The sequence below is a fragment of the Camellia sinensis genome, chromosome 11 (genome assembly GCF_055761805.1).
Source record: "Camellia sinensis isolate YWXY chromosome 11, ASM5576180v1, whole genome shotgun sequence".
Taxonomy (NCBI): domain Eukaryota; kingdom Viridiplantae; phylum Streptophyta; class Magnoliopsida; order Ericales; family Theaceae; genus Camellia; species Camellia sinensis.
Window position 1 is genome coordinate 37,845,070 of NC_138971.1, and position 27,675 is coordinate 37,872,744.

Sequence of the window (27,675 nt, forward strand, 5' to 3'; positions counted from 1 at the left end):
ATATTTAAATTTATTTATTATTATTATTTTTTTATATTTGGAAGACAAATTAATTTTTAAGATATATTTTTAAGGATAAAATAAAATTTTAAATAAATTTTAATGTCACGTCAATATATTTTATTTAATTGTAGACGCAATATAATCGCAAGAGTTAAATTAATCAAAATTTAAAAAATTTAAATGATCGGCATCTGAAAGTTAAATTAAAATATAAGCAAAAAAATTTAAGGAGCCAAATGAAATTTCCTTTTGCTGTATCTTTACACTAATACTTTTGTCATTGCAATTCGGCTTTCAATAATGTTTCCTTTTGGATCCAAACTCCAGAAGCCGCTTGCTCCTTCCGCTTCTTCACTCTGAAAGATCTTTCTTTACAATTTTTTTTTTATTTTTTTTATTTTGGATCGACACCACCGCCAACCCATTTCAAGATTCTGTGCTCAATCACCAGTTTTTTCCTGCAAAACACCCACAAAGTCTTTTCTGATTGAACTCCGTCTTCAGAACACAACTTGAGAGAGAGAGCAGAGCACCGAAATCGGGCAATGGAAAGAGAAAGAAAAAAAGAAAGAGAAAGAGAGAGAGAGAAAACAAGAAAGATAGAGAGATGGGAAGAGAGAGAGCGAAATCGGGCTATGGGTGACAATTATTTGGAACTGAGAAAGAAACTGAGAAAGAAATTCGAGAGGGAGATGGGTGAAAATTATTCTGTCTTGGGGGAAGACACAACGAGATTCGAGAGGGGATCTATCATGCAACAGACAGCGAGATTCAAGAGGGAGATGGGTGAAAATTATTCTGTCTTGAAGATACTGAGAGGGCGTTTTGTCTTGAAGGAACGGAGAGTGAGATTCGAGAGGGAGATGGGTGAAGAGTATTCTGTCTTAGAGAAACACAGAGAGAGATTCGAGAGGGAGATGGGTGAAGAGTATTCTGTCTTAGAGAAACACAGAGAGAGATTCGAGAGGGAGATGGGTGAAAATTATTCTGTCTTGGAGAAACTGAATCATCTAATGATCAGTAACGCCTGCAATTTGACCGCAGATCAGATTGATCATCTCGACTCTTTCTACAATCGGCTAAGATTCCTAGCAACCATTCTCAAGGATTTGGAAGAGAGGCAGCAGCAGCAGCAGCATGAGCTGAACTATGAACCTAAAAACCTGCCGATGCAAATTTATCTTGTGATCTGCAAGACGAGGCAACTCATCCGTTCTTTTGATGTTGACGTTCCAGGGCAGAGGGACAGCAACAACAACGGTGACAGTTTTTTTGATATTTTAGTTGGCACAAATATCATGGAAGAGATTAAGACGATCGAGGCAAAAGTGGTGCAGTTTTATGACCAGATAAATCAGATCCAACTCCTACAAGATTGTAAGTCTTTCAATGATGGAGTCCATTCGTCAGTGTCAATGTCAATGGAGAACAGAACCATGGTAGATGAAGAAATTACAGTGGGCTTTGATGATGAGGCGTTGACTATAAAAGAGCTACTTGCTGGAGGGAAGAAGCAGCTACAAATTATATCAATTGTTGGGATGCCTGGACTCGGTAAGACTACTTTAGCCACAAAACTGTACAATGATCCTTACATCACACACTACTTTCATATTCGTGCATGGACCTATGCTTCTCAATTACCCACAAAAACAGATATGTTGTTGGACATTTTACGTTATGTTAATGTCGTCTTTACCAATGAAATTAAAAACATGACCAATGAGAAGCTAGGCGAAAAGTTGTACAAGCAATTAAAAGGCAAGAGATATCTCATTGTCATTGATGATTTATGGGATATTGGTGCCTGGGTTGATCTTAAAATGTATTTCCCCAATGACAACAATGGAAGTAGAGTAATGTTCACTAGTCGGCTCAAAGAGTTGTCTATGCATGCCTCACCTCATTGCCATCCTCATTGTCTGCGTTTTCTCACTGAAGAAGAGAGTTGGGAGTTATTACAACGGAAGGTGTTTCACAATGAAAGTTGCCCTCCAGAACTGATTAAAATTGGGAAGCAAATAATGAAAAAATGTGAAGGGCTTCCACTTGCAATTGTTATAATAGCAGGACTTCTTGCAAAGAACATCAAGACACAAGAGTCGTGGATACAAGTTGCCCAAAGTGTAAGCTCATACATTGTTAGTGATCCAAACCAGTACTTGGACACACTAGCACTGAGTTACAATCACTTGCCTCGCCACTTGAAACCATGCTTTCTCTATTTGGGAGCATTTCCAGAAGACCAAGAAATCCCGGTGCAGAAGTTAATTTCTTTGTGGGTAGCTGAGGGGTTTATACAAAAAATTGGGCAGAGAAGCTTGGAGGAAGTAGCAGAGGATTACTTAATGGATCTAATTCAAAGAAGTCTAGTAATTGTTGCTCAAAAAAGGTTTGATGGTCGAATTAAAGCATGTCGTATGCATGATTTGTTGCGTGATTTATGCTTGAAGAAAGCCAGGGAAATTAATTTCCTACAGTGGACTCGCAATTATAAAGACGCTTCTCCTTCTTCTTCAAGTAATTACGAAACAAATAACCAACGTCACCTGTGCATCCTTTCTTACTTCAGACCAAGATTTGATCATATTCTTTTACTGTCTTATGCCCCAACAGTTCTTCAGTCATTACTGTGTTTCAGACATGAGTTTGAGAAAATAATTGGTTATGACGACAATTCGTTTGGTGATATGTACTCGTTTATTTGTTGTACCTTCAAACTTCTTAGAGTGTTGGAAATATGCTATAACAATGCCTTCTTTCCAAGAGAATTAACACAGCTTTTTAATTTGAGGTATTTGGCAATTAATTTGAAATATTCCTGTGAATTACCACCATCAATATCCAATCTCTCAAACCTAGAAACACTTATTATTATTTCTACAAAATGGAGTGAGGTTATTCTGCCATGTAATGTTTGGAACATTACAAAATTGAGGCATCTTTATGCTAAAGGACGAGCAAAATATGATGGGTCTTTATGTTCTGAAGAAGCAGTAACAAATCACAACCACCCCTCTATATTAGGAAACCTACGAACCATCGCAAACATAAACCCCTGTGGACATGTTCAGGATTTATTGGCAAGAACTCCTTTTCTTACAAAGCTGGGACTTTGTGGACATCTGTTGTCAGATTCAGGGAATTTGATGTTTCTTAATCTAGAATTTTTAAGACACCTTGAGACTTTGAAGCTACTGAATAAGTTCTTGTACCCAACCAATTTCCGAGAGGTCAAGTTTCCTACAAATGTAAAAAGGCTAACCTTGAAATATACAAATATAGAGTGGGAGGAAATTTCAATCCTTGGGATGTTGTTACCCAACCTTGAGCTTCTCAAATTAGAAAATAGTGCTGGTAGGGGACGGCAATGGGCAACAACTGATTGTGGGTTTCCTCGACTCAAATTCTTGAAACTGAAGGACTACAGTGTTAAGCAATGGATCACCTGCTCTAGTCACTTTCCAAGCCTTCAACACGTGTTGCTGGCCGGGTGTATATCTCTCGAGGAAATACCATCTAGTTTGGGGGATATACTCACTCTGCAGATGATTGAGGTAAACTATTGTCGTTCCACTGTTGTGGAATCTGTCAGGAAAATTAAAGAAGAGCAAGAGAGCATTGGAAATAATTGGCTCAAAGTGCTGATTAGGAAATCTACGTTGGCCCTTTGAGTCAAAATTGTAATGATACAACTTGTAAAGGTATGTTCTTTTTTATATTTATGTTTAATCTTTTCTTTTCTCTGTCATATTTCTCATTTTGGATTCAACCCTACATCAAATAAAAGAAATCTATCTTGTGTATATATAACCTAGCATAAAACTGTACCGTCTTAAATAAATAGTAAAAAATTTATCTTGAAAATTAAACTAATAATTTTAAATTTTAAAAGAAAAAAATAGTTAAAATAATGTGAATGAGTTGTTTTCATTTGAATTGCACTAAAGACGTGTTTTAATTGTTATTATTAATATTTTATTGTAAGTATTAACTAATAGATATGTATGTCATTATGTGTATCAGTAACATTTTAAATCAAAAAAAAAATTGAATGAATTATAAAAATTATGTTTAGCACACAAGATAAATATATATACTTTTATATTAGATTTTCTCGTACAATATAACTAAAATTTTTAATTTACAATTACATAAAAATGGTTTCTTTCACTTCATTTTCATTTTTTTTTTTTTTATTTAATTGAGCATATTGCATATAGCATTTTATTTTTTTTCATATTTTATTTTCATTTTTATTTATTTTTTAATTTTTGTAAACATTTTTGGTATATGCGATATGTAAGTATTAGATAACAATATCCATGTGGTCAAGTATGGAAATAAAATTAGGGGAAACTACATGCAGGTGAGAGAAGGGGAAAGAAATTACCAATACATGGAGGCTCTACAGCTTTTCATTTGCATCCTACCACAGACACACTTGCACCCCCGTGTGTTTGTAATTTTTTTCCCCTTCTACCACCTGCATGTGGTTTTCCCCTAAAGTTAAGGATCTTGAAAAAGTAAATAAAAAAATTATCAAAAAATAAAGTGTATGGAGTGTATGCTAAAATTTGACCACACAACCAATACTCTGATATTTCTCCTGGAATTCTGGAAACACAGCCGTAGAACACTCTGCCTAGATCCATGTCTGCACAATTAGAAGAATGACTAACCTGGTTGCTCGGGCACTCCGATGATAAAGTCAGTAAACTAATATCTCAAGATATTTCGACAGAATAACGATAACTCAAATTAACACATAAATTCGCACACCTCTCCCACATAACACATAAATTCACGTACCTCTCCCACATGGGGGTGCCTGCTTTTATATAGAGGTGCCCTCCTCCTAGATTAGGAAGCATGGATACGGATATGAGATACATATATAATACGATACAGATACGACAATACAACAAAACCTAAAAAAATAGAATACGAGTACGATTATGATACATTTGTGAAAAATATATTTTTTAAAATTATTAGTAGTGAGTTACACAAAAGCTAAAGAATGTTGAGAAATCCCAATGTAGTTTTATAATGCAAAATATTAACCTCTAAAAATTGGCTATTAATTTATGCTGGTAGCTTGTTTACCTTTGGCTGAAAATGTAAAACCAGTTTGATATATGTTTCAGGATGAAGATTGTCTTGCCATGGCTTCCCTCCTCTATTCTGAATCAAACAGAAATTGTGTTTTCAAAGGTGCTATCAGAGAAAATATACCAATTAGAGATTGATTGTTTGATTGTACTAGAAATTGTTAGTTAAGTGTGCTTGTATGTAATATAACTTTTTGTGAGTGCTTATCTGTAATATATAACTTATATTTGTGAGGAAATTGTTGGAGTACTATTCCATAACTTGTTTACTGTCAAAATATAAAATAGGAGTAGAGTTTGTGTCTCCAAATTTGCATGGTTTAAGCAGATTTAGGTGTTTGGTATGGCCAGCCACTTTGAGTTGACAATATATCCTTCATTTTTTATATACTTTGCATACATGATGCATCACTTATTTACCATGCATTAATAGTTTCAATAGTGATATGTAGACAGGAAAATTGTAGAAATTTTTTTGTATAGAATGATGTAGCATAGTGTGGTCCCTTCATTTAAAAACATAATTTTCATCATCGTGATCATGATCCACAAATAGTAATGACATACAAATAGAAAACTGAGAGGTATGGTTGAAATTGTTCTATTATCCCAAGAGATCATGCACTATCTGAAAAAACAGAGGTATGGTAAAAATTGTTCTATGGCTGTTAAGCTTGACAAGAGCTAGGCCTATGATAGAGTTGAATGGCCATCTGGTGGCTATTATGAGCAAGTCGGGATTTGCAACGCAGTGGATCCGATTGATTATGTAATTTGTCTCTATTGTATTTCATCCTTGCTGATTAACGAGGGCAAACTTGGGTTCATTGTTCCATCTAGGGGGTTGAGACAAGGGAATTTGCTATCACCGTTTCTCTTTTTGATTTGTATCGAGGGTTTGTCGACTATGTTCAAAGGTACTTGGGGTTGTCTTCGCATATGGGTGGGTCCAAGATGGAGCTCTTCAAATTTGTCGCAGATGGGGTTAAACATAGGCATGCAGGATAGAAAGAGAATTGCTTATCTTTGGCAATGAAGGTGTTACTTGAGTCAGTTGTGTACACTTTTTACCCACACTTTGCAATGTCGTGCTATAAACTACCCGATATCATTGTGGGCATTCCTATCTCAATTACGAAAATGCTGTGCAATATACTACCTGATATCATTGTGAGCATATCTATCTCAATTACGAATTCAACGGACGTTGGACTTGGCAGTTCTCAGCAAAAAGTGAGTATAATGTTGGTTGAGGATATGAGGCTATAGTTGGAGCCAAGGACGAAAACAGTTTGTTGAGGCCATGGAAAGCGATTCCGGCAATCAAAGTTCTTGCAAAAATTCTGATATTTATGTGGATATGTTGTCTTTGATATCCTACCAGTTTAGACAGATTTTGGGGACGAGGAAAATGGCCATTGAAGAAATGTGTAATGAATATACAAACAGAAAAAAAAATATACTAACTTTCTATATAGAACAATGTACTCAATGTGAACATTTCGTTTTCGGTTAAACTTTTTTAGATGGAAAACATTATTTAACATGAAAAATATTTTCCATTGAGCTTATTTAAGCTGAAAACACTTTCAACTTGAGAAACAAAAAAACAAAAGCTTTGTAGAGAAAATCTTACCAATGCTTCTACAGTACCACCATCTCACCACCACCACCAAGCACATTAGTTTTAAACTCACAATCAAACATAAGAAAACGTAAAAAGACATTTTGACTGAAACCATAGAGGCATAAAACTATATTCTGTACCCATCCTTTTTGTCAAAAACAGATGTGTTGTACGTTATTTATATGGGCCCAAGTTTACTCCAAAGTTAAGTGTATGGCATAGGTTGGTGCCATGAGCAAATTAATATTTTAACTTCTATCTTTCTATTACTAAAAGTACATGACACAGTACAAAATTTAGAAAAATAACAAAAATTGATACCGATCCTGACAATAGTGATTGACAACTTAAATTACATTATTGATCTTTGAAACTACAAATTTAAACACACAGATTTGAAGCTGCTTTAAATTCATTCAACAAGGGATATACAAAGTGCAACTGCCATTCCAAATATCAGTGAGGTTAGCTGGAATGCTGTACTTTTTATTGCTGAGCTGCTGCCGTTGTTCATTTCTGCCAGCACTCCGGCAACTGCAATGTACACAAACCCGCCTGCTGTGAATCCCTAAAAACAAAAACAACAAAAAACGTGTTTGGATTACTACTAATGCATATGATACCGTCAGTACCAAATTGAACTTACTCAGATCATTTCTTGAAGATTCTTTACCTCAATCAAAGATGATTGTCCTGGATCTTGGCCCATGACTAAAGCCTGTGTGGCAATAACCATAAAACGTGTTTATTAATTCTTCAATTATTTTGGGACAACTAAAAAAAAGGGGGGAGGATTCAACTTGCCATACTGAGACAACACTAACCAATGCTGTTCCTGCTAGTGCCACCAGTGCTGAGAGGAAATTGAAAAAAAGAGCTTTCGAGACACTGAAACCGGATCTTACCAATATTCCAAAATCACCTATCTGCACAAGAGGGTTTAATAAAAGATATAGCTCCAAAAGAAATTACATTTTTAATTAAAAAAGAAAAAAATTGAAGGATGAAATACAATATAAGATTTAGGCCTCGTTTGGCAACATTACTTTTTAGCCTCAAAGTCAAAAAGTCACTAAAAAATCAAAAAGCCAACAACCTATACCAAAAAGCCAAATAAAAAACCAAAAAGCCAACAATCTATATCAAAAAGTCAAAGATTCTATTTTATCTCTACATTTTGCACAATTTTTCGTAAAAAACTAGAAAATCATCCCAAACATACTAGTTTTTTATACATCATATTTTAGGCAAAAAGCTAAAAAGTTACTAAAAAAACATGTTCCCAAACGAGGCCTAAGTGTTGCCCAAAATATGATTAAATTCTAATGTGGCATTGATAAGGACAAAGCATAACTACAGCAACATGGCAAATCTTTAATGACACACAACAAAAATATGTAAACAAAATTTTAGATCAAATATTTGCTATTTAGATAAATTATGTTAACATGTTGACGAATACGAGGTCTCTATTATCATGCTAATCACACTATGAATGTCCTAGGTAAAGATCACAAACTCCACACAAAATGTACCAAGTCCAGTTCATTTTGCACCTGTCATGTGCACATAAAAACAAGGAAAAATTACACCATTAGTCTATATACTTTATCCCTTGTGTCATTTTGGTCCTGTAATTTCAATTCACTCGATATTTCTCCTTTCTTTCAAGTTTTGTGTCGCCCGTGAATGGCACACGTCATGTTTCAAGGGTAAAATAGTCTATTCACCCAAAACCCATCCAGCTTAGTGAATTACACTTGGGTGCCTCTAAATGCACCCCAAATTTGTTGTTGGCCATCCCATTTCTCTAAGCACCCTAATCTCTGAATTCAATTTTGTTCTTTTTCTTTGAGCATCCCAATTAACACCAACTTTATCCCATCTCCAGCGCCACCACCACCACCGCCCCATCTATTCTGACAGCACCCTTCCAGCAGCACGCAGCTGCCTTCCCTTCCCTCCTTGCAGCCTGACGCTACCTCCCCTTCCTTCCCCGTCAAATTGCAACCCTAAACCCCACCTCCCCAATCGTGATCTCCTTTCTCCCAACTCCCCACTCGCGATCTCCTCCTCCTCCCTCCTCCCAGATCCAACGATTTATCCCTTCCCTACCTCCCCTCTCAATTTCCCTCCCCACCACCCGTCATAACCACTACAGCCCCTTGCGATCTCCCCTAATCATTGAACCAGGATTTGCATCCTAACCACCACCAATTATTCAATGGTATACATCCCAACCATCACAATTTGATTGACATTAGTTGTTTGAATCATGAGCTACGATTTCAAATGAGGGGAAAGAGAGCAAAGCTGAGGGAGGGTTCTAGGGTGAGTGTGGCTGGCGACAGCGCCAGCAACATCTGGGTGAGGATAGTTGGGGGGGGAGTCTGGGTGAGAGAAAAGGGATGGGGGATCGCCAGAGTAGGCTGGGGAGGGGCTGTAAGGTGAGAGTTGGAGAGGGTGATGTGGCTGTTGGAGCTGCTACTGGTGCCAACTAGCCAAGGTAGAAGATGGTGGTAAGGTTTAGGGCTTTTTGGTAATTTCATTTAGGGATATAATGGGGTGCATTTAGAGGCACCCATTACACTTAGTTAACTAATTCAAAACTAATAATAATATATATAGAGAGAGAGAGAGACAAAGGAGGCAGCTGGTGGGATTAGGGAAGGAGAAGGGCTTCAAGCAATGGAGAACAGGGGGTTGAGGATGGATGCAACAAAAGAGGAGCACGCCGCAACGAAGAGGTGGCAATCTCTCCTGGCAGAGGCGAAGATCTTCAATGACGATATCAAAGGCAATCTCAATCGATCTCTTGCCTCTCATTCCTCTCTCTTCTCTTCCCCCACCATCCTATCTATCTTCACTCTTTTCTTTTTTGTTGATTTATGGTGGAGGGTAAAATTAATTTGACAAAAGGGGTGTTTTGCAAAAAGGAGGCCTTGCTGGTGGTTGAGAGGGAGTGATTTGGCAGATGAGGTATTTCACAGTAATGGGGTAGTGAAGGGGGGGTTTGCTAGTGGTTGGGAGGGTTGTTGATGGCTAATGGAGATGGCAGTGGAGGAAGGTGAGATTGCTAAATGATTTTTTTTTTTTTTTTTCCTTGCTGATGATAGTTGGATGATGTTGATGGGTTGGGTTTCGGGCTGGTAGAGGAAGGTTTGGATGGCAAAAAGGGCGTTTTAGCAATGGTTGACTGTGGCTGGTTGATGGTAGTTGGTGGCAATGACAGTGAAGTGGGTTGAGTGGAAGAGGTTTTGGGTGGCAGAAGTGGTGGTTTGGGAGGGTGGAAGATGGTGGATGCTGGTGATTGCTAGCAGTGATGAACGAAGGTGGTGGTGTTGATAGCCACTGCTAATAGCCGACGTTGATGATGGAAGGTGGTGATGGTTTGCACTGGGTTGTTGGGGAGAAAGAAACAATAATTGTGGAGGGTAGAGAGATAAACAGCTGAATTGACCATTATGCCCCTGAAAATTGGTTCCGTCAAAAATTGTAATGACCGTTTTCGATTGGACTTAATTGATACAATTTAAAATTAAGAGGCAAAATCGAGTTAACTGAAATTACAATGACCAAAATGACACAAGGGATAATATATAGGGACTACTGGCACGATTAGCCCTAGAAACAGTGTCATTTATATTTACCATAAGAAAAGAACTAGAAATGGCGTTCATCTAATAGATCCAATTCATTTTGCACTTTTACCCGTGGTATAGAATTTTAGCAGATGCTGCAATGCAGAGGGGTTAAGTATCAAGCCTAGTAGAATATATGCAGTTAGTTATGGAGTAAAATAAACCATCAGCTCACATTTTCTTATAGGAAACAAAACAAGGCACCTTGCATGCTTGCATCCTTCTAAAGCCCGGTCAACCGTGAAAAGAATTTTAGTAGGGAAAACAATTAAGTGACAACACAAAATTAACCAATATATATGCACTTATAATAAGCAAATACAACCTTGTACCGCATGAAGATCCCTTCTGAATCTTTTGAATCAACTTGCCAAAATAGCTTATTATATGAAATTGATATTGTTGATCAAAAAAATATGAAATTGATATCAATATTATGACATAAAATTATATAGTCATTACTCTTTATTAAAATCTCCTTTCAAAATGAAGGAACAATAGGAAGAAAGCGAACCTCTTGAGGAAGCTCATGTGCAAGCAGAAACAGAGTTCTTGACCACCCACCAACTGATCCATAAAGAAGGAAAGCACTTCCCAAAGCCATCCCATCAGTAAAATTGTGCTGAAATGTTACACGTTACATTTGAATGCTTCAGTTTTCAGTAAAATATATCAATTAAAGTGTAAAAATTTTCCCTATAGAATTGTAAAACCCTTGCATGTTTGTGTCCATTAAATCTATCTTCACGGACAGTAACACCAATCATAAAGAAACAACATTACCATTGAAATTTTAATTTAATAATAATAATAATTAAAAATAAAAATAAAAATAAAAACATACTACACCATCAGAGAAGAGGTTAAGGTAACCAAACACAAGATTTGATGGAGAATGAGAAGGTTCTTTTTCGACCACGGATTCTATATGGTCAGTGGAGCCATTTGGAGCATCTGAAATATTATCTTCTCCAGCACCACTGCCAGTTTTTCTCTGCAAAAGTGAGGATCAAAGGTAAGTTTCAATAACAATCAAGTCACAGTAATAATTTTAATAATAATGAAGACAGTCCTAGCTTTATTGGAATCTTGAATCCAAGCATTTGATATTATTACCACTTTTCTTACCAAGTAAGCTAGTGGGCGTCTTGAATGCCCTGCCAATTTACATGATAAAGTTTTGTTCAAATATAAGGAATGCTAACCATTCCCAAATACTTGAAAGGGTAATAAATCTATGAGTCTAATGAAAAATGTTTGCATTTTAATAATATTAATACATTGTTATATCCTGATCAAAATAGAACCACCCTCGTGATTTGAACTACCCAACACATCCGAATCATGTGACACCGTGTTCCCATTCAGGTTCCTCAAACCAAAAGGTAAGATTGGATAATGGATTATGTATCCATGAAATAAGATACTTCATCAAATGTTATAACATTTCAGTCAACAAAACATATTTGATATGAAATTGTTGTGCACTAGCACAACAATCCAACTAGATATTTACATTTGTTTTTCAATGTGTTATGTTCTCAACTTTTTTTGCCACAAAACTTTGTAACTTATCGAGGTCTGAATCATTATTTTTGATCTTTAACAAACAGAAAACTAAAATTAAAAATAAGAAAAGCAGAAAACCACATTTCATTTCACGCTATTAGAACATTCTATCGCAAGGATATTAGGAACTGTGCAAATATTATTCTGAATGAAGAAGAAACAATCCCTTTTGCATGTCACAGATACAGATCAGAGATTGATATATGTCGCATGTGTTTGTATACATTTGTGGCTAGATACAACTCTTTAAAAAAAAAAAAAAAAAAACAATTCTAGTCTAGCCCAGCTGCTGCTTGACTATAATTCTAGGTGCACATATGAAGAAACGCCCAGAAACCAACCTAGTTCAAAGTTGATCATAACGGCCAGGAAAAATCACAATATTGTAACTCATCTTACCTTCCGAAGAGATTCAGGCTGATTTTGCTTTTCAGACCCTCCATCTAAAACCTTCCCTTGAGATGAAATTTCTGATACACATTCATTCTTTTCATTGAGAGACTGCTGCTGAATCTTGTCATCATCGTCATTGTCATCCTTTAACTTTTTACTGTTCTTATGATGATGGTGGTGGTGAGTATGGTTCCACACATTGGCTCCTTTAGAATTCTTTTCAACATACCTCACAATTTTCTCTACAAGAAGAAAGAGTACAATTCCAGCTGCGACAAGAAAAATATCACTATAAAAGTTCAGGTTGTAGCAAATCCAATCTGCAAAGTGCTTGAGGAAAATCATATTAAGAAACAATACTAAAAAACATAAATCGTTAGGAAAGTGAATGAAAAATATTACACTTAATGAAGCCTTATTTTGAAATTGAAATGCAATAATTCATTAAATTGCTGTCTCAATGCCCTCTTGAATTTGAATAACCTTCATTCACTTATTTGATACTCCCTCCGTCCCAAAATATTAGTCTTTATTCCATTTTTCGTTGTCCCAAAATATTAATCCCTTTTCAAAAATCAAGAATTAAAATAACATGAATTTCCTATTTTACCCTTCTTTTAAATTCATTAACATTAATATTTTTGAAGTGTAATAATTGTACTATCAAAGGGTAGTTTTGGAAAATAAAATATTTTGAAATATAATAATTGTACTACCAAAAAAAGTTAGATTCCCCGAAAAAGACTAATATTTTGGGACGGAGAGATTAATTTTTTATGTGAAAATTTATTAGATTGAGCCATTGAGAAAAATAGAGTAAAAACACTATCTTTGGCGATCATTGTTAGGTTCCCGAAATATGAAAACTTTAAAATTCAATTGATATAAACTAACTAGCTTATGGGTTACATTATAGTGAAGCACCTAAAAATAGAGAAGGCTACTACTGGAAATTAGTTTAAAAGTGGCTTACAGGCAACAAGCTCAATGACAAGTACGTGAAAAGTGGCTACACAGCCTCTTAATCACAAGCAAGTGACAAGTGGCTTACATGCAATCATTCAATGACAAACAAGTGCCAAATACAGCCATTTTAGTGACGAGTAGTTGAGAAGATGCTTACAAGCAATCACCTTAACATCAAGTGGTTCATGCACAACCACTTCAACAAGTGGTTTATGCACAGCCACCTTCTAAGTATATTACTACCTTAAGGTTAAAGAAACTTACAAACTGATAAAATCAATTCAACTACACAAATCTTCACCAACTACTTGGGGTTGGCTAGATGAAACGTACTTTGCATATTTGATTAAGATCCATAATTTTAGTTGAACAACAAGCTAACATGTGTCCTAGGATCGAAACCTGGCTCTGATACCATGAAAACTAGGCTTAACCTAAACCATGGTATTATTGAATTAATTAGTGAAAGATTACAGGAGAAATGTATATAAGAAAACTAAGTAAAACCCTAAAGGCTAACAATGACTAAACTACCCTTAATGAATTTTTTTTTTTTTTTTTTGATTGGCACAGGGTGTCCGAATCAAAGTCCAACTACTCTCTAGGGGTGCACAGTCCCTCGGCAAGGAGTTTCCCACAAGTGCACCACGATTAATTCAAGGATTTTTCCCCAATCTGATGGCCCTAAAGAATTGTTAACACCTAAAAGGTTTCAATCCTTGAACCTTGAAGGGAGCACACCGCCAAGACCCAAGGCCTTACTACTAGCCCAACCCATTGGGGTTACCCTTAATGATAAAATAAACACATGCTTAACATCACTTTTCTTGAGTCCCATATATCAACTAGGGCCACTTTTTCTCAATTTCACTGTGTATGTACTCTGTCAGCCTTTTCATATTCTTAAGGTGATACTCTTTTAACCATCAATAGTGTGTTCAAGGCTTTTGAACCATTCATGCGGTCCAATGTAATACAGTGACACATTTGGATTATCAATAAATGTGCATTTATGATTTGTTAATTACTTTGATAACCATTAATAATTATTTATTATTCAGAATTATTAATTTTCAAATTTGAGAGACGAGAAAGTAATTTTTTTTCTATACATTATTAGAGGCAAAATTACAGGAATATATAAAACAGATCATTGTTGCATGTGCACAATGCATAAATATATATTGTAAAACAAGAAAGCATCTGACTGAGATTAACAAATAGTGTATGCACGTTGCATGTTTCTCAACTTACCCAAAACGGACAAACCAACAGAAAGATCTTTTAAGGTATGTGCATGTTTAGGAGAATGTGAATGCTCACGTCCAAAATGAGCATGATCCACATCATGATCGTGTGAATGGGAGTGTTCACCACCTGCAAAATATAACATAATTGTACAACAACATATTATGACCAGAAACGATTAAAACATGCTACAAACTGTCAGTGAAATTCTACAAAAAGAAAAATATAGTATCTTCTGCAAATTGTAGGCGAAAAACTGAAATCCTAAACCAACCTATCACAAACTTCTCCATTAAACCCACCTCCTAAGACCAAACAACCAACCTCCCCAAAACCCTCTACAGTAAATAAAAATAGAGATAAAGAATCATCATGCCTAAGACCCCTAGTAGTGTTAAAAAGTATCACATGCTTTACTATTCAATATTACTAAAAAAATTACACATGAACATCCACTTTCTCCATCTCTCACCAAATCATTTCTTTTTCATGACCAAAAAAAAAGAAAAGAAAACACTCCACATGATCATATACTTCTTCAAAATCAGCCTTAAAATAACCCTCTCCATGTTTGTAGCTACCAAAACAACTGTGATGTCCCGGGTCTCTAACCCGACTTGAACTCTCATTTCAGATTCATTTGTTTTTTTTTCCAAAGTTTTGGGTGTCCTGTGGCGTAGCAAGTTAAAATTTTCGAGTCTCGGGCGTAAGGGCGGAAAATGGAGACATGGAATCACCTTGAGGTTTGGGCTAGATCAGGTGGACCGCACATGCAGGGTATGAGGCCGCACATGTAGGGTATGAGACCGCACGTGCGGAGTAGGGGGTTGCATGTGCAGAGAAGGGGATTGAAGGAGATTTTGTGATGTGTGAAACCGCACGTGCTGTGGGGATATCTCGCACGTGCATAAGGAGGCTTTGCATGTGCAGCCAAGCGCGTTTGACAACCTCGAAATCTGCGTTTGCAGCTATTTTTCAGTCAAAACCCATTTTTCCCTCATTTGAACCTATGTTATTAAAGGCAATAGGCGCACCAAGGCCTCTTGCGGACTAGGCTTAAGGCACAAGGCAAGGCGCAGGCTTCAATGAAGTGAGGCGCACCTAGTATGGAAAAATATATATAATTTAATATAAGTAAATAGTTTAGGGTTCAACATAAACAAAATGAAATGTTGAACATTTAGTGTTCTTCGGAGATTAGAAATTAGGGCTAATTTTTCTTCTATCATTGATTTGGGATTGAATGTCCAATGTATTGGCATCTGTAATAAGAGTAGGAATCTTCTGTAGCTGCACCACATTAAACCAATGGTCAAATTTTAAACAAAACCAATTAAAGCAACAATAAAAAAAGAACTCAAGACGCAAACCTTGGGCCTTATTGTGCCTTAGACCAATCACGCGCCTTCTCGAAGTTGCTTGGGTTGGAACACTACAAGGCGCAAACCTTGGGCCTAGATGTGCCTTATCAAAGTCGCCTAGCCTAGAACACTACAAGGCGCAACCTTGGGCCTGGATGGGACTTGGGACTGGATGGGACTTGGGCCTAGGCGCTCGCCTAGGCGTGCTTTTAATAACACTGATTTGAACTCACTTCTCTCTCTCTCTCTTTCAAATTTATTTTCTTATTTTCTCGACGTTCTCTCTACACAAACCCACCAACCCTCATATTTTCTTTGATCTATTAAAATCAAACAACATATTGGCACTAGTCCTTTGGACCAATGACGAGCATCAAATTCCGTCAAGGTCGATTTTGGGTTTTTTCTCTTCTCTTCTAAAGGTAGAGATTCTTTGCTTTTCTTCAATACTTTGGTATAGATAGACATGTGGTATTTTCCTATTGCATTAAGACATAGTTGTGTAGAGATTTTCGAAATGCATGTGGGTTTTGAGTTAGGGTTTTGGATTTTAAGAGTTAATCTAATGTTTTATTGTTGGTTATGAAATTGGAAGATAATAATACATGTTTATGATGACTGAACATAAAGCCCTCATTTTTAATTGAATATTCATGATGATAGAGAAGAGTTGGTAATTACATAATTATTGAAACTATTATGCAATTAGAATATGAATTGTGGTGATTTAAGTAGAAAGTCCTAATCTTAGTTGTCTACGTAACAACTTCGAAAATGAGGTAAATTGATGGATCCTATGTCTATTTGAGTCGTGTCGATTATTGTAAATTCATTATTGTGAAATTGAAATGGAGGGGTTGTCATGTAGTGGCAATATATCGAGCTTGTCGAGAAATTGAATAATGTAATCAAAATTATTGAAAAGTGGAATAAAAATAGACAAAGGAAAGATAAATGATTTTCTAAGTAATAGTTGTGAAACTTGTATCATGAAATTGGAAGAGGAAGAGAAATACGTAATGGTCTTCAATTTGATTTATGATGAAACTATTGGTGATTGGAAATGATGAAATCAAGTAAGAAATTGCTACGAGAATTATTTTGTTTTAATGTGAGAGTTGAGCCTTTATTGCATAGAAGTTGTCTCTGGCCATCGGGGGAGGATGGTATTGCTTCTTGTAGAATTGATTGAAATAGGTTGAACTGAAACCTTATGCGTTGTTGGTTAACTGTGTAATTAATTAATCAGATGAGAATGAATGGAAAGAAATTGAGATGTATGTGTTGTGAAATGTGATTGTGCTATATAGAGGTAACACTATCCTTCTGGCTAGCAACCGGTAAAGCGGGTTGATATGCTATATAGAGGTAATGTGTTCCTTCTGGTTAGCACCCAGTAAAGCAGGTTGTGCTATATAGATGTAATGCCTTCATTCCAGCTAGCAACCGGTAAAGCAAGCAGACATGGGGCTTGATGACATAACGGTGGTGATGTAGGGCTTGATGAGACCCCAAGTTGTTTATTTTATCATGAGATTTTTATTGCTAATGCGTGTATATCTGTAGAGATAATTGTTGATGAAAATAAATATCGATATTATAGTTGGAGTTGTGTTATGAAGTGGATATTGAATTCGAAACAATGTGAGTATTGTTTGATGCAAGTGAGTATCACAAAAATACAACGAACAAATAGTGGGTTGGTTTTGGAAATAAATAATATGATGAAATTATTGGGAGTACAAGAGATGTGATTAGGTTTGGAAATTGTTTAGAATTGAAAATGGCAAACTACCAAGATAAAAAATAAAAATAAATAAAATGAGTTCTTTTTTTTTTCCTAGAAATTATAAAGAATGTTTCTTTTGAGAAAAGATATGTATGTTTGTTTGGGTATAAAAAGTCACATTACATATATAATAATGACTTGTAGTGTTCATGATCATAGCTATCCATATATTGTTATTGTTTAGAATCATTGAGATTCCTACTGGACATTCATGTTCATCTCACGTCGTTGATTATTTTTAGGTGTGAAGTTCAAAAGATTTGTGATTGTTAGCCACAGAACCTATTACCTTAGGCGGAGTGCCAATTCATTGTAAAGAGGGTTATTCCCTCCTATTTCATTCACATTATTTTCGATGTGAGCCTAAGGGCACTGTTATAATTTAATTGTATTGGACTTGTCATCATTGTGTATTCATACGAAAGAGAGAACCTTGATTATTTCATTTATTTTATTCTTGCTCATTATTGGACTTAATTAAAGGGATATCGTAATGGATTCGAGCAATAAAATTTGATACATTACAACATTTAATATTTAACACCCCTCAACAAAGGCACCTTGAGAAGAGAAATGAAGTCCCCCAAAACCAATCTCAATGACATAGATAAAACTTTCGAAAATTCTATACAAATAAGTAAATAAACAAATAGGTTGAAAATCACCTATTCTTAAAGAATTCTCTTTATTCGGAATCAAACATATAAATGGAGCATTTGCACAAGCATCAATAACTCCTTTCTCAAAAAAATCATTAAAAACTTTCAACAAATCAAAATTAACAATATCCCAACAAACGTAAAAAGTGGTCGTAAAAATAAAATAAAAAAAAAAACATTAAGCCCTAGGGACCCATCCCTTTTACACTTTAAAAACCACCTTCCTATTTCCAAACATCAAAAAGCCTTTTCAACCAAGTAACCTTCTCCGAACCAATAGGGGACGATCCCAACCATTCTAATCTCATCCTACTCACCCCTCCCTCAAAAGAATACAATCTTGAATAAAAAGGAAAACATGATTAATGATTTGACCTCCATTTGCAACCTTGCAAAATAATTTTCATTAAGCTTTAGATTTTTTAGCCACAGAAATTTCTTCTCTAAAGACCACCTCCTCAAACTCACTTTCAAAAAGAGATTCAAAAAGACCACCACTTATCTCAAGACTGTCCAACTTATTGATCCTAACCAAAATTTTATTTTGTAGTCTCTTTCAAGTCTCCAAAAACTTTTGTTCCAAATTTTCAAGTACTATTTAATAAACTTTAGTTTCTTCATGAATTTGAAACTCCCCCACCCCGTGAGGTCTACAACTTTCCCACCATTCCTGGTAACATTTCTTAAACAAGTGATAATTTAACATATTCTCAAACCTAAAAGGAGTGGGACCCCAATTGATAGGACGGCTTTCTAAGACCCCTGGATAATGATCAAACATTGCTCTCAGAAGCACCTCTTGTCTGACACTAGGGAATCTCTCTTCCCAACCTAAAGAATACAAAAATCTATCCAGACTATTAAACACAAAATTAGCCTACAGGTGAATCTAGCATTTGACAATGGGGGATAGACCTATTCCTACTCTCTCATAAATGCATCAAAGTCCTTCATGCTCCTAGTGAGTCCATCCCCCTTCAGCGTTCTGGAAACTACTTTGATTACATTAAAGTCACTACCAACACACCAATTTGGATATCAACCCCCAAACAAACCAAACAACTCCCGCAAGCCACCACTCACTTTTTTTTTTTTGATAAATAAAACTTCATTGATAAACTAAAGCATCAAGGAGATGCTAAAAAATACAAGACAGAACTCCCAAACAAAAGAGACACCACAAACAATCACATCAACAAAATCTAAACAAGAACTGGACCCAAAACACCTCAACCAATCACATCATCTATGAAATCTAAAAAGGTAAACAAGTCTAAATCCACCCGCCCAGACACCCAACCACACAACACTCGGAGAAACCTCCTCTCTAACCATGGCACCAACCAAGCAACCTCCTGAAAAATACGACGATTCCGTTCCAACCAAAACAACCACATTAAACACAAAGGAGCCATAGCCCAAGGCCTTCCGACGCCTCTTCCTTACCCAACCCCCGCCCAACTCCATAGGACCTCTAATACCCCCTTCGGTTGCATCCACTGCACCCCAAAAGTAGTAAAAATAAAAGCCCACAAACGGTAAGCCACCAGACACTGAACAAGCAGATGATTCACTAACTCCGCATCACCACAGCACATACAACACCAAATGACCAAAACATACCAAATTATTAATAGTTAGAATCCTATCGAAAGCCGCTGTCCACACAAAAAAAAGCCACCTTAGATGGAACACCTGTGACCCATATCCGACACCAAAGGAACTCCCCCACGACACCACCACACAAATCCCGATAGAACAAAGAAACTAAGAAAAAACCTGGCCCTTCCCAGACCAAAACATCCTCCTCCTTACCTCCAACTTGCACCCCATAAAGAAAAGTCAATAAGTCTAACTGCCCACCTCCCAATTTTGAACCTGCCCACTACTCACTATTATCATTATTCCTGTATCCTAAACCGACTGGCCACTGAAAACTCCCCAACAACTACTTCACACTCACTAATCACTCTCTTCCCAAATTATCAACACCTCTCCCCAAGCAGATCTTCCACAAGAAGGTAAGGAAGCCCAATTCCTATACGTAACCCCCAAAATGCTCTTAATCAACTTCCCACTGAATTTTTCTATTTTTGTTTCTTGAAGAATTACAATGTCTACGTTATTCCTAAGCAAAACCTCCTTTACCACACTTCTTCTGTTCTTGGATAGTTGTCCACTCACATTTCAACTTATAATATTCATTTTAGAACCACTTATATCCACGATCTCACTTGCTGGACCATCATATTAATTCCATAAACCAAATTCCTCAATTCCTAATCCCCTTCCTACAATTACCCTTAATTCTGCTATTTCTCCCCCGTTCTGATATATTCCCCTTGTAATCCATCCTCTCACCTACTTCACTTTACCAAAGACAAACCCATTATGTCTAGTACTTGACTTAACAGAACACCCCACCCCCAACCTCATGAAGAGGAGAAGATGCATTCCTCTTTAACTCAATCAACCATTTCACATTTTCATTAAGATTCCTACCCCTGGAAGGCTAAACCCCTCGCTTCCATGATAAGACATTTTACCATCTCAAACATTTAATTTATGACATACTGCCATAGCATCAGACTCAGAAAAACAAGGATTAATGGCCTTAAAATTCTCACCAGGTATAATAGGTTCATCCCTAACACCAAGTCAATCATCTCTCTCAGAAATTGACACTGGGCAAGGGGTTAAAACAAGAGCACCACTCCTAAAAGGAGGAAAGCATGGTTCCTTCATCAATGAAATCAGTCTTATCCCAATAGTAACCATATGTTTTTAAATTTTCTTCTGATATAATAACAGCCAAAGCTGTTTAGTGGTAATGACGATAGATAGAAATTCAAGAATCAGAACTACACATAAAACATAAATAATATATATATAATAAAAAAACTAAGCATCATTAAAGTACCAAAGAATGACATCAGACCCATTGCGTACCAAAAGCATGTGGCAATTGGTGAAGAAAAGCATCACCTAACATGGCTCCAGCCTGCAAATAGCAAAAAAAATCATAGAGGTAAGCAGCCTCATAACAAAGAAACTGAAGAAACAAAATCCTACAGATGTGTCATTTCATCCAACGAAAGGCAATGCAATCTTTACTCCTCCATTTGCTCAACAACCAACTAGTAACTAAATAAAAATTACATCGAGATGGGGGGGGGGGTGTTTGAATTGCCATTGCATTGCCCCCTTGTCGCCAACCAAACTTTCTTGACAAGTAGAAGGCATCAATCCCAACAGCAATTAAAATCAGCTCATACATTCAATAATTCTACAGAAGTCAGCCTTCCAAGAAAGTTTAGATTTCTTTTTTCTATTTTTTCTTATTGAAAGGGGAATAATTCAAGAATTTGACAGGTATAAGGTCAAATAAAGATGAAAATTCCGAGATAGATTACGAATGTGCCAAGAGAAAGGATATAAAGGCCAAAAACAATAAAAACAAAAACAAAATTCACTTCTTTAGGAACTAACTCAACTTGCAACCACCTCCACTGGGATACCAACATCTGAACTAATCAATAATGCATTTCAATCTTTCCACAAGGTTCCTTGAAACAAACACAAAGATGTAAATCATAAGGACACTGATATTGTTGCTTGATGCAACTACGGTGTTATATCCATTGGAATGCGATTCATATTACTTTTATCAAATCACTAGGGGAGATTCTTCTTTGGCTACTAGGCACTGTGACTGGTATTCTTGTGATCAGTTTGATAGGTATCTTCCTTCCAAGGTTCATATTCTAGATAGGGTTCTTCCTTGCAGTCAGGACAACCATCTACCCTGCATCTTTATCCAAGTATCAGCCAATTCTAATGTATATTTCCCAAATATGTGCCAATATAAGCAGGGTCCACTTCAGAAACAGTTGGGTGCAGTAATTCAAGTAAAAGCAGTGCCTCAAAACGATCATCTCAAGTACATAGCGACACCTCTATATATTGCATCACTAATATATACACCATACAGCACAAATCCAAAAACTTAGCTTGTGAAAATATTAAATATCTTATCCAGTGAAAGTAACATCCTACAATTCTCCCCAATAAAATAAACAAAAAATAATAATAGTAACAGAAACAAGACTATAATAACAACAAATTTTAAATAGATGAAATTAAAAACTAACAATCAAAGTGTGGAAGTCATCCAACCTTTTCTAGATTAGCTATGGACAAATTTTGTTGCAACATTGAATACTGGATATCCAAAGCTTACGTGGTAGTACAACTAATTGAAGCATTAGCACATTCAGTAATCCAAGTAGTAGTCACAAATTAGAAAGTAAACCATCATCATAATTATTGAAGTGACAAAAAAATCAAGCAATTCAAATAGCTTCTTGAACAAAATAGAAAAACAAAAAATCCATGTACTCAACAAATGTAACAGCCAAAAACATAGAAGAAAACAGCAATTCAGAGCCATCAACTCAAAGAACATGAAAAAAAAATTTATAAAAAATTACAAATAAATAAAATAAAATAGAAGGCAGGAAGAATCAGACCCCAAATAAAGCCAATGAGTCCACAACTGCCTTTGATGGTTTTCCTTGTACTGAAACAAACCAGAAAAGTTAAAATTAGTATATGGAGACATGCATCTTCAATAGAAAACAAGAATGAATTCAGCAAGAACAACTGCTGAAGTCCAGAAAATACGTCAATGTATACAGCTAAACAACTTACTAAATATTATAGGCAAAATTATCAAGCAAATTAGGGAAGCCATGCTCACCAACAGTGAGCATCCCATCGCATAAATCCAAAGACCTATAAAATGCAACAAAAAAATGAAATTGATTAAATTTCATAAAAACATAACTGGTCAAACATGTCATTGCTTTAATGTTTAGAAAATATATATATATATATATATATAATATTAAACGAGTAAAAAGAAAGGCAGAAACTAATTCTAGAAACCACTTCTAAAACCCTTTAGCATAATTCTTATTGTCGGATTGCATCACAGGATTTCAAACAAGTATATTTTGCTAGAAAAAGCCTCTCCAAAAATGTTCTCTATTAGAAGCAATTACATAATTTTTGTATACATAAGCAATCCCAAATTAATAGGAATAGGGTTAATGTTATTAAAGGTGCGCCTAGGCCCAAGGCTCATCAAGATGCAGTCAGTGCGCTTCAAAACATCTCAAGCCAGGCAATGTAAAATAGGCCCCATAAAGGCGCATGAAGCATGCACTTTGGGCTTAAGCTCAAGGCGCACAACTTGTGAGCTTCTTTGAAAATGTTTGTTTATTACAATTACTACCTTTAATTTCACTTAATCTCATTATTTTTTTGTTTACATGCTACTACAAGAGATTAAACCCTTAAACATACATTATAACCCAACACTTTTTGAGATCTAACTATACAAAGGCATTGGTTCAATAGAGCTTTCTCTTTGACCAAACTAACAGTTATTGTTATTCATCTTCTTCATCTCCTCAATCTCCTCCTTCTCCATTCTTATCTTATAAGACACTTCCATTTTGTTGGCATTTTCAAATGTTTATAATTTATGAGTTAAATAATTGTATTTATGTGCAACCTTGAATTGTTTGTCTATGATAAAATATTAGTATTTGTTGGTATTTGTGTTTTAAAAATTCAATATTACATTTTACTCATGTTGAACCTTGAATTATTTTCTTACATTAAATTATCTATTTTTTATTGTCAACGTGAACCTCATTTCGATGAAACCCGTGCCTCGCCTTGCACCTTGCACCTAGGCCCTAAGAAACCTCGGCGCTTTAGTGCACCTATCACCTTTAATAACACTAGAGTTTCTAATACGGAAACTTAGTTTTGACTCCAAAAACTTATCTAAAATCAAATAATGCCTACAAATAAAAACCCTAAATAGATAACTTGACACATACCACGACCCATAGGCAACCCCTACCATGCATGTCCAGCAAATTTAAAAACTAGCAAAATACTCCTAAACTAAAAAATGGACCAACAACATATAAAATGTAAAAGTAAGAACAAGACCCTAACACTAAACATCATTATCCAAGGTCTCATTTAGATTGTGCATCATCCAATGCATGCCAAATCAAAGCATAGTTCTTGAAAGCATCTCTTCCACACCCCTTGTACACCTTAAAAGGTTATTGCCACTTGTCTCCATCAACCACATAATTCCCAATTTAGTTCTTATTTAGTAACATGTCAAACTAAAAGAAATAATTTTCCAATGTTTTCCAATCAGTCTAGTATATATGAACCCTCTAGTGTTTGAAGATCAAGTCTCTCTCGGCTATTTTCCAGTCCCCATATGGATACACCAATGTTAAGACCCACACAACTAAACTATAAATCAAATCTATATAAAAAAAAAATAATAAAATATGCACCCATTTTTGCCATATAATTGCTTGATGTCCTATTAACTTTTTCTAAATCAAATAGTTCCAAAAAACAGGAAGCTACTGAATGCTATATATCAAGCAATTTCCTACAATAGATGTATATACATATATAATAAATTCTCCTAACATCAATGCATTGACAGCAGGCAAAATTCTCAATCAACCCAAAACAAAACAGAACAAAACAAAACAAAAACACTTTTTTTCAACAGAAACACATAGTTGAAATGAAAATGTCAACAATTACCGGCACCAGAAAGCTCCGAAGCACCATGCTCGTGATGATGATGATGATCATGGTGGTGATGGTGACTCTGGTGGGACCCAAATCCGTACAGCTTCAGATCCTCCTCCTCAGCCAATTCCTCTGGTAGTAGCTTCTTCGATTCAACCATCCTCTCCTCAGGATGATGATCATGATGGTGATGGTGACCGTGTCCGTGATCACAGTGGTGATGAGCATGATCATCACGGACCGCAGATTCACTGGATCCAGAACTATGACCCTCGTGCCCAAAACCCAGATTTGAGCAAAACCCAATTCCCAAAACCACAAGAACCAACATTGAGCAGATCTGGGTACTGAGAATCGCCATTTTGGGGGGTTATTGAAGACTTAAATGAGTTTTTGAAGGGGCTGTTTGGATTGGGACTAGGAAGGACGGCGCTTGCAAGTGCCTTCAATGGTGATGAAGCAAACAGCGCCGAAGAAGAGAACGATTATGCCGATTATAACTCCGAAGGTCACTATATCCATTTCATATCATATATTATATATATATTTGGTAAGTTGCTCCTCCTTTTAAATAAGAATTTGTGCTCCAATTTTCAGAATCTGAAAGGGGACTAGAGTGGTGGTGTGTTGGAGCTTATCACTCTTCTACTTGGTGCTAGTGTGATAAGTGCCAAAAACATTCGGGCAAATTATAAAATTAAGATTTCATATTTATAACAAAATAAGTTTTAAATTTTAATTTTATTAATTTAAACTTTAAAGTTTTAATTTTTTTAATTTAAATTGTCAATTTATTTTTGTTAAGTTAAATGGAATAAAAAAATTATATTTTAATCATTAAACTCAATATAAACGTACATAAAATGTCTAAAGTGTCATTTTTCGTTGAGTTTAATAGGAGTAATTAAAATACAAAGTTTTCATCAATTTTACTAATGAAAATAGACAAATGATTTAGATAAAATTTAAATTAAAAGATTAAGATTTGAATTGATAAAATTAAAAACTCTGGGTTTGTTTTGACACAATGGTCAAACCTTGGAGATTTTTTTGTAATTTCTCCAAAATATTTTTTTCTAAAATTTTTATTGGGTTAATTTCACTTTCTACTCTTTAATTATTATCAAATTTTCTATTTAGTTTTAATTTGAAAAGTGATATTTTGTGACTTTTAATTTATTAATTAAAATATGATGTGAAAAAAATTAAAGTGTATAAAAATGATTGTTTGACTTTTTATATATATAAAAAAAAAATTGAAAAAAAAACAAACAAACATACTTTAGAGAATATATAGAAGGAAAATTTTGACTTTTTAATATGGCTTTTTATTTTATTTTTTTAGTATTTTTTTATTTTTTTGGCTAAAATTCTAACTTGTCAAGTATCCCCTTAGTTTTTAAACTATCAATGAAGTCTACTAAATCCTAAAATATACAAAGTAAAATCTACTTAATTCTTCAACTATCAATTAAATTTATCATGTCCCTAAAATATTTAATTTAAACATATTTAGTTTCTAAAATAATTATAAAACAAATACATAAGTTTATAATTATTATATATCAGTAAAAAGCCTTACCTAATTAAGATTTTATTGAAGTTGTCTTTAAAAATTATTTTATTATATTCTAATGAGTATCAGATTACCTAATTAAGATATTATTTAAGTTTGTCTTTAAAAATTATTTGGGTAAATTACACTGACACTCCCTGAGGTTTATGTTTATTACAGTTTCTCCCCTCACCTTTTGGAAATTACATCTCCCTCCCTAAGATTTAAAATCTCATTACAGATTCCCTCCTCAGCAATTTAATTTTTTTAAATACCAATTTTTTCTTCACTGGGTAAATTACATTGGCATCCCTCAAATTTTAAAAATTACAATCCCCTCCCTAAGGTTTAAAGTAGCATTACCAATTGCCCCATCGGTTAGTATTAGTTGGAAAAAAAATTCTTTGAAAAAAAAAATTAATTGGAAAAAAAATATTTGGAAAAAAAAAATATTTGAAAAAAAATTAATTAAAAAAAAATTATATAAAAATGATAATTATTTTTTATTTTTTATTTCTTAACCAAATTAATTTTTTATTTTTTTAAAAAAATTCTAAAAATCAAACCATACATAGCCTAAGAATCTTTTGATAAGTCATTTCTTACGTTGGTAACTTATTTAATTATTTGTTAATTTTACGATATTTTTACCATCTGAGGCCTATTTGGTAACTATTTCATTTTCAGTTTTTAATTTATATTTACAAAAATTTTAAAAACTGTCATAAAAACTTGTTTGATAATTTTTTTTTGTTTATAAATTGTTGTCGCAGTTTGTAAATTTGAGAAAAAAACGTAAATTCAAAAAATGAGTTTACGTTGGTTTTTAAACAGAAATTTAAAAATTTTACTAACAATTTTTTTTCAATTAATTTTTCTTTTCAATGAATTTTTTTTCCAACTAATATTAACCGAGGGGGCAATTGACAATGCTACTTTAAACTTTAGGGAGGGGATTGTAATTTCTAAAATGTGATGGGTGTCAATGTAATTGACCCAGTGAGGGCCAAATTGGTATTTTAAAAAATTAAATTGCTTAGAGGGGAATTTGTAATGAAACTGTAAAACTCAGGGAGGGAAATGTAATTTTCAAAAGGTGAGGGAGGAA

The 27,675-nt window shown here is 35.0% G+C and overlaps 2 protein-coding genes across 5 annotated transcripts; one reads left to right on the forward strand and one right to left on the reverse strand.

Moving 5' to 3' along the window:
* The first annotated feature begins 231 nt into the window (after positions 1 to 231).
* On the forward strand, positions 232 to 5,427 carry LOC114274564 (putative late blight resistance protein homolog R1A-3). Its single transcript, XM_028216519.2, has 2 exons — positions 232 to 3,707; positions 5,154 to 5,427. The coding sequence occupies exon 1, from the start codon at positions 549 to 551 to the stop codon at positions 3,675 to 3,677; it is 3,129 nt and encodes a 1,042-aa protein (XP_028072320.2). The 5' UTR covers positions 232 to 548; the 3' UTR covers positions 3,678 to 3,707; positions 5,154 to 5,427.
* A 1,557-nt stretch (positions 5,428 to 6,984) lies between these two features.
* Positions 6,985 to 26,288, reverse strand: IAR1 (ZIP metal ion transporter family). Of its 4 annotated transcripts, none has more exons than XM_082893748.1 (11): positions 25,025 to 26,288; positions 23,081 to 23,164; positions 22,900 to 22,949; positions 21,320 to 21,371; positions 14,568 to 14,690; positions 12,354 to 12,616; positions 11,230 to 11,379; positions 10,900 to 11,007; positions 7,569 to 7,670; positions 7,418 to 7,462; positions 6,985 to 7,312 (listed from the first exon to the last, which is right to left on the reverse strand). In XM_082893748.1, exons 1-11 carry the CDS (start codon positions 25,371 to 25,373, stop codon positions 7,157 to 7,159), a joined length of 1,482 nt encoding a protein of 493 aa, XP_082749874.1. In that variant the 5' UTR covers positions 25,374 to 26,288; the 3' UTR covers positions 6,985 to 7,156. The 4 variants fall into 4 exon arrangements, with proteins under 4 accessions (XP_082749874.1, XP_082749876.1, XP_082749875.1 ...); XM_082893750.1 differs by having other exon boundaries at positions 7,549 to 7,670; positions 25,025 to 25,705; XM_082893749.1 differs by lacking the exon at positions 14,568 to 14,690 and having other exon boundaries at positions 25,025 to 25,705.
* Between the last annotated feature and the right edge of the window lie 1,387 nt (positions 26,289 to 27,675).